Here is an 8,415-nt window from a genome sequence, read left to right as displayed (position 1 = left end):
GGCAGTAGTCAATTTGCTTAGCTTACCTTAGGATCTTAGCGGGTTTAAAGCAATAAATAAATAAATATTAATTAATAATGAAACACTCACTTTTTGTTGCAGTCGAGCAAAATCCCAGTGTAGCTCCTATCTTGAGTGAAGAGTCAGGCTTGTCGCTGCTTCGGCGCCCAGGAATGAGCAGCACCAAGCCAGACACTTCACCCAGGAAGCACAGAGGCCATGGCCGAAGAGCTGCGGTTCTGGCTCCCAGTCACCATCGAACATCTAGTGAATGGCATCCTCATGGTGACTCTGGGATAGGCGCTACACAGGGATTTTGCTCAATTGCAACAAAAAGTGAGGGCGTTTCATTATTATTTTACTTTAAATGTGCTAAGGCCATAAACTAAGCTAATTAGTGTTTTGCTTTTGCCGCAGGTAGATGGTCAAGCACACACCGCTTCTCCTTCATTTTGTAGGATATGATGCATATATACAGTACACTGGTGAATTGTACATAATTGTACATCCTCTCCCTCCAGAATGTTTAATTTTAGCAGCAACAAAACTGGTTTGTTGTCAAAAGTGGAAGTTAGTTGCACCACCCATGTTACTATGGCAATCAGTAGCAGGAACGCCTACCTGCAACTTCATAGTACAGTGACTGGCGACTTGCAGCGATAAGATCGTAGCATCAGGCTTGATGCAGTTATTGCAAGCAAGGGATATGCAACCAAATATTAAGTGTTATTTACTTTAATTTACTTCAAGACTTATCTTTTGCTGTACTTTTGCCTGCCTAAAAATTGGGTGGTCTGATATAAAAGGTTCTATGTTTCATGTTGTTTAATACATCTAGATGTAAATACCAGGACCTAAAAGCTGAAATCCTAAACTCTCGTCCCATATCCATCTTTTGATCTCAAACCCAAATGTCTTTGGTGTATAACAGAAACAAATTTATTGGCCTCGTCATTCCAATAGTTTCAGAGGGGACTGTATAACTAGATCAAACATATGAGCGTGTGTATTGAGCCCATTACATGTTGTGTAAGATTGAAGGAGTTCAGTAGCCTTATAAAATGACTGGTAGCAGGATTTAAAAGTTTATCAAAGGTAATATTAAAAGTCTCTGGTGAGTAATACATAATAAATATCTGCCAAGGTCCTACATAGCAGCTCTCCAAGCTCTTCGAGGAGACCTGGACATTGCTTGGGAGGGTGATATATAACCCTGTGTGCCCTTAAGATCATGAGATATTTGAAAGTTGAAAAATCCCCAAGAGATTTTTGCTTAAATGTGCTACTATACTGGCAAGCAATGCCTCCATACTTACTATTAACTCAATGAAAACTTATTTATTAATAAACACCACATCACACATTTTAACAGTTTATAGTTAGACACAAAGACATACACACATGCATAGAGAGAGAGAGGGACAGGCGTAGCCATGAACACTGAGGAAAAAATAAAGCGTAAACTGAGACACCTTCCATAAATGTTAAATAAATGTCGTTGAACAAAAAAGCTTCACCACATCAATAGTTATAAGAATTAATTTATTAAACAACACATTAATATGCTTATTATTAGTCTTAGATTATGTGGAGGAACACTGAAAAACTATAAAGGGAGGGACCTGATTTGTTGAAAGCAAAGTTGTCATTGCTACCAAGCCATGTTTGTCAGAAAAATCAAGTCTAGGTCATGCATTTCTGTCCATTTAGGAAGGACTTATTGCTTAGTGACCTGATATGAAGTATAGTAGCTTTTAGAGCAGTAGGTTTTGTTTTTTGGTTCGTGAGGTTTCAAATCACTACAGAGTATCAGTATGACTAATTTACACACAAACTATTTGAACCATTTTTCACTCTTACGGTCATGCCACCAGCTAGTGCATAAACCAGGATATTAATAATATCAAAATGATCTAAGAAGTATTGTTTTAATTATGTTAATATTTATTGTTCTAATCATCAGATAGTGATAGCCACACCCGGTCGTTTGATTGACGTGTTGGAGAATCGTTACCTGGTACTCAGCAGATGCACATACGTGGTACTGGATGAAGCTGACAGGATGATTGACATGGGTTTTGAACCTGATGTCCAAAAGATTCTGGAACACATACCTGTGACCAATCAAAAACCAGACACCGATGAAGCTGAGGATCCAGAGAAGATGATGTTAAACTTTGAGTCTGGAAAACACAAATACAGACAGGTCTGAAGAGCTAAGTTTATAAGCAAAGTATGCTATTTAAAAGTATGTGCCTTAAATACTTTGTATTATGAGTAAGCATTCTTGTTATTTTGTGTTTGTTTGGGGGTTTTTTTCTTTACATTTTTTTTGTCTAGATTTTTACTATTTTACAGTGTCTTTTTTTCTTTTTCTTTTTTTTTTCTCTCCACCCCCCCAGACAGTCATGTTTACAGCCACTATGCCTCCTGCTGTAGAGCGATTGGCCAGAAGTTACCTGAGGCGCCCTGCTGTGGTCTACATTGGTTCTGCAGGTAAACCACATGAGAGGGTGGAACAGAAGGTTCTTCTGATGTCAGAAGCAGAGAAGAGGTAAAAAAAAAAAAAAAAAAAAAAAAAAACAGAAAAGAAAACACATCATACAATATTAAGAGCACCAGCAACTTTTCATAATGTGTAACATAATGTATGACTTCTGATGCATTTTGTTTTGTACTGACAACAGGAAAAAGCTTTTGGAAGTCCTGTCACGTGGCTTCGAGCCTCCCATCATTATTTTTGTTAACCAGAAGAAAGGGTGTGACGTATTGGCCAAGTCTCTGGAGAAAATGGGGGTATGTAAAATGCACTTAGTACCACTATCACCATTTGCACCAGTATTGCCCAGGACTACGCACATTTACCACTCAGTACTGTTCTTTGATAAGTTTGTTCACTTATTAAGTGTATTTACATGCTGCCCCATCCTCATATCTGCTACATGTGATGAATTATGATTTTGCTTATCATGATGCCTCTGTTCCGTGGGGTTTAGTTTTTAAGGCCTTAGACGTTTTGATTTTTTGTTGCAATTTGTATTATTGTATCGATATTATTATTGATTCAGAGGACACGTTTGCCTCACACCTCTGGGGTTGGGGGTTTGAATCCCGCCTCTGCCCTGTGTGCGTGGAGTTTGCATGTTCTCCATGTGCTTCAGGGGTTTTCTCCGGGCACTCCGGTTTCCTCCCCAAGTCCAGAGACGTGCACTGTGGACTTTCCAAATTGTCCGTGATTGGATCCTGGACATCCTTACTAATAGACCATAGTCTGTTTGGATTGACAACCACACCTTCTCCACCCTTATACTGAACACCAGCGTAAACACAGGGCTGTGTGTTTAGCTCTCTCCTTTGCTCTCTTCACCCACAACTGTGTATTTGTTCATGGCTCTAACTTAATCAAGTTAGCAGATGACAAAAGTGGTACCCATGCTCACTGATGAATATGAGAAGGCTTACAGGGAGGAGGTTCAGCACCTGTCGGTGTGCTGTGCCAACAACAACCTGTCCCTCAACATCCAGAAGACCAAGGGCCTCATCGTGGACACCTCCACCCTAAACAAGAAGGTGCAACAGCAGCTTTACTTCCTGAGAAGAATGAGAAAAGCTCACCTAAAGTAGTGCTTGATAGTTTGTGAACCCTTTAGAATTTTCAATATTTCTACATAAATATGACCCAAAACATCTTCAGACTTTCACATAAGTCCTATAAGTAGACAAAGAGAACCCAATTAAACCAATGAGACAAAAATGGTATACATTTATGTATTGAGGAACTTTATCTAATATTACATATGAGTGGCAAAAGTATGTGAACTTTTAGGATTAGCAGTTTAATTTGAAGGTGAAATTAGAGTCAGGTGATTTCAATCAGGTGAGAGTGAGTGCCCTGTTTTATTTAAAGAACAGGGATCTATCAAAGTCTGATCTTCACAGCACATGTTTGTGGAAGTGTATCATGGCATGAACAAAGGAGATTTCTGAGGACCTCAGAAAAAGAGTTGATGCTTATCAGGCTGGAAAAGGTTATAAAACCATCTCTAAAGAGTTTGGTCTCCACCAATCTACAGTCAGACTGTATACAAATTCAGGAAAATTAAGACCATTGTTACCCTCCCCAGGAGTGGTCGACCATCAAAGATCACTCCAAGAGCAAGACGTATAATAGTCCACGAGGTCACAAAGGAGCCAGGGTAACTTCTTAGCAACTAAAGGTCTCTCTCACATTGGCTAATGTTCATGAGTCCACCATCAGGAGAACACTGAACAACAATGGTGTGCATGGCAGGGTTGCAAGGTGAAAACCGCTGCTCTCCAAAACGAACACTACTGCCCCTCTGCAGTTCGCTAAAGATCACATGGACAAGCCAAAAGGCTATTGGAAAAATGTTTTGTGGATGGATGAGACCAAAATAGAATTTTTGGTATTAATGAGAAGCGTTATGTTTGAAGAAAGGAAAACACTGCATTCCAGCTTAAGAACCTTATCCCATCTGTGAAACATGGTGGTGGTAGTATCATGGTTTGGGCCTGTTTTACTGCATCTGGGCCAGCAAGACTTGCGATCATTGATGGAACAATGAATTCTGAATTATACCGGCAAATTCTTAAGGAAAATGTCAGGATATCTGTCCATTAACTGAAACTCAAGAGAAAGTGGGGCATGCAGAAGGACAATGACACTAAGCACACAAGTCATTCTAGTCAAAAGTTCTGATCTTAATTCAATAGAAGTTGTGAAAGGACCTGAAGCAACCAGTTTATTGAGGAAACCCACCAACATCTCAGAGTTGAAGCTGTTCTGTACTGAGGAATGGGTTAAAATTCCTCCAAGCTGATGTGCAGGACTGGTCAACAGTTACCAGAAAAGTTTAGTTGCAGTTATTGCTGCACAAGGGGGTCACACCAGGTCCTGAAAGCAAAGGGTTCACATACTTTTGCCTCATTTGTTTAATTGGGTTCGCTTTATCTACTTTTAGGACGTGTGTGGAAAATCTGATGATGTTTTAGGTAATATTTACTCAGAAATATTGAAAATTCTAAAGGGTTCACAAACTTTCAATCACCACTGTATCTACTCTGATACTAGTAAGCTGTACCATTGAGAGCATACTGACAAACTGCATCTCAATGTGGTACGGAAGCTGCTCAGTCTCTGACTGGAAGGCTTTCCAGAGGTTGGTGAAACCACCCAACATATTGCTGGTGCCCAGAGATGCCACACAGAAGGTATGTAGCATCATCAAGGAGCTCTCTCACCCCAGCCATGGATTGTTCACTCTTCTTCCATCCAGGAAACGCTACAGAAGCCTTCATGGTCACGTCAATAGGCAAGGAAAATGCTGGTTCCCCTCAGCATTCAATCTGCTGAACTCCTCACAATATTGCTAATCCTCCTTCCTCCAGCTGCCCTAATGCTGTTTGCACTTTTAATTTACACAGTTTGCACATACTTCTTTCTGCAAGCATACTTCTACTTTTGCACATGAACTAACTTTTATACAATTTGCAGTATTGCACATTCCTCTACTTGCACATTACATTCAGTTTCTGTACTCTTATGTCTTTGGATTTCACTTGTCACTGGATCCATATTCACTTACCATTAACTTAACATTCTGTTTTGTACACTTTATTCATTAATTCATGATTCTTGACATTGACTTCATTACTCATGTATGCCGTTTGCACTATTTTCAGGCCATATCATTCCATTTGCACATCACTTTGGCACTTTACTACCACCCAACATCATTGTCTCTTCTTGCACTACACACTTAGTGCTACTTGGCTATTTTGGACTTGTGGTTAGATGCTATCTCCATTTCATTGGCTTGTACTTGTACAATAACAAAGCTGAATGTAATCTGAAAAAAAAACCCCTCTATAATATGATGATCCTAAGCTGCTGTGATTCACCCGAACAATTCTGTAATTAAATCCAGCTGCTTGTGTAGTGTTTGCTTAATATCCTGTGTATTTGTTATATTATGCTAGACTTGTCATTGCAGTAAAATTGTATTTTTGTACATCATAGTTGTCTTACACTTGTTGCGGTGTGGATGGAATAATATAATTTTATTTGAACTCTAGTCACATGCCACTACCTTGCCTTATTTTGCATTGACTGCATTGAGGAAAGCAGATACACCGAAATTCCCTCCTTACATGTGTTACTTTTCTTCCCAGTACAATGCTTGTACACTTCATGGTGGTAAAGGACAAGAGCAGAGAGAGTTTGCTCTGTCCAACCTGAAGGCTGGAGCCAAGGATATCCTGGTGGCCACGGATGTGGCAGGAAGAGGTATTGATATCCATGATGTCTCCATGGTTCTCAACTACGACATGGCCAAGAATATTGAGGGTGAGTTTTCTCTACTCCCTTTTTCTCTACCCTCTTCATCTCAATTGCTAATAATCAATAACAAATAATCAATATTTAAAGAATAGACAGTACTTATTGTTTCTCATGATAGATGAGAGTAAAAATAGAAGACTTGATGTGGCAGGGATCGTGTTTCTTTTCACCATGTTACTTTGTAATTGCTAATGACACTAGCAAATCTGAAGTGATGTGACATTCACTATGTGGCCAAAAGTCTGTGGACATGTGATCATCACACCCATATGTGGGCCTTTCCTAGACTGTTGCCCAAAAGTTGTAAGCACACAGTTAATGTAGAATGTATTTGTTTGCTGTAGCATTAAGATTTTTCCTCATGACCATGCCCCTGTGCACAAAATAAAGGTCTATAAAGACATGGTTAGCTAAGGATCATGTGGAAGAATTCAAATGGCCCAAGCCGTGAACTCAGCCCCACTGATCACTAATGCTGTTGTGGCTGAATGGTTATAAATCCCTGTAGGCACATTCTAAGATGTAGTGCAATGCCTTCCAAAAAGAGTTGAGGCTGTTACAACAGCAGAGGGGGAGTAACTCCACGTTAATGCCCATGATTTTGGAATTGACATGGTTGGTGTAAGGGGCAGGTGTGCACATACTTTTGAGCATATAATGTAGAATGTTCTTGAAAGTTACATTTGAGTTGTTTCTGTGCTACTAGACTATATCCATCGTATTGGCCGAACGGGTCGTGCTGGAAAGAGCGGGGTAGCCATGACCTTCTTGACCAAAGAAGACTCGTCTGTGTTCTATGACCTGAAGCAAGCCATACTGGAGAGTCCTGTGTCTACATGCCCACCTGAGCTCGCCAACCACCCTGATGCCCAGCATAAGCCTGGCACCATTCTCACTAAGAAAAGGAGGGAAGAAACCATATTTGCCTGAAATACAAACAAGTCTTCATGCAAACATGACTTCAGTCACATTCGACACTGTTGGATATCTCCCTCTTTTTCTCTTTCCATTATTCTATTCTCTCACTTCATATACATGCAATTAACCTCTCACTTGACTGTGATGGCTTTCTCATCTCTGTCTCCATTTGATGCTGTGTACATCTATTCAGGGAGGGCATGCAGAGCACTGTATTTGTGTACTGTTATTTGGCAGAATACAATCATGTGCTCCATTGACATGAACAGTAGTACAAGCATATGTTTTTTCTTTTATATTGTTTGAAATGGTTACTCATTTAAAACTAAAAAAAAAAAAAAATAATAATAATAAAAAAATAATAATAATCCTACAGGCCTAAGTGATTTTAAAGATATGTGACCTTTTTTTTTCATTAGTCAGTGGATACCATATAGTTCATAGTGAATACATTCATTTGTATGAACTGGAAATAAAGCCTGTTTGGTTGAGCTGGTTTTATATCTCCTCTTTTCACAGACTTGTAGATTGTTTTAATCATTCAATAATAAAATTATTGACTGACTAATACAAGCAACAAAATAAAGCCACCAAATAAATATTAAATGTAAATCAAATGTTTATTATTACTATTAATATTTTAGAAATTATTTAAAAAGAAAGGATTCCACACAGCATAAAGCAGATGATTTTTCTTCAGAAAGACAGGGGTGAGAGGGTGTGCACACAGTGCCTGAAGACTGTTGTCTGTTGGCATCATAGATAGTGCATATATTTCATTACACTGCAGACATAGGAAAAGAAAAATGGTACTATACAGTCAGTTAACTAAATATGTGGACATTGACAATTATTTTTTAATTGCATTTACTGTATTTGGCTGTCTAACTCAGTATATTGGAGTTGGAAATAACTAATGAAAGTGTAGACTTTCCACTTTAATTTGAGGGTATTTACATCCAAATCGGGTAAACAGTGTTGCAGCACTTTTTATATGTGGCCCCAACTTTTTAATGGACAAAAGTAATTGGGCAGTTAGCTACTTGGCTATTCCATGGCCAGGTGTGTTATTCCCTCATTATTTCACTTACAAGTAAGCAGATAAAAGGTCTAATGTTTATTTCAAGTGTAGCATT

General features: G+C 39.0%; 1 protein-coding gene across 1 annotated transcript in view; it reads left to right on the top strand.

The window, feature by feature from the left end:
* Nucleotides 1–7,770, top strand: part of ddx23 (DEAD (Asp-Glu-Ala-Asp) box polypeptide 23) — a 47,506-nt gene extending 39,736 nt beyond the window's left edge. The window contains exons 13-17 of the mRNA XM_017487588.3: nt 1,964–2,206; nt 2,403–2,554; nt 2,688–2,796; nt 6,193–6,367; nt 7,068–7,770. Coding sequence (XP_017343077.1) covers nt 1,964–2,206; nt 2,403–2,554; nt 2,688–2,796; nt 6,193–6,367; nt 7,068–7,291 — 903 coding nt within the window. The 3' untranslated portion in view covers nt 7,292–7,770. The remainder of the gene's footprint in view (nt 1–1,963; nt 2,207–2,402; nt 2,555–2,687; nt 2,797–6,192; nt 6,368–7,067) is intronic.
* Nucleotides 7,771–8,415: the final 645 nt, after the last annotated feature.

Source organism: Ictalurus punctatus, chromosome 15, assembly GCF_001660625.3.
Source record: "Ictalurus punctatus breed USDA103 chromosome 15, Coco_2.0, whole genome shotgun sequence".
In the NCBI taxonomy this organism is placed as follows: domain Eukaryota; kingdom Metazoa; phylum Chordata; class Actinopteri; order Siluriformes; family Ictaluridae; genus Ictalurus; species Ictalurus punctatus.
The sequence above is the reverse complement of the archived record's forward strand: the minus strand, read 5'-3'. Positions and strand labels throughout refer to the sequence as shown.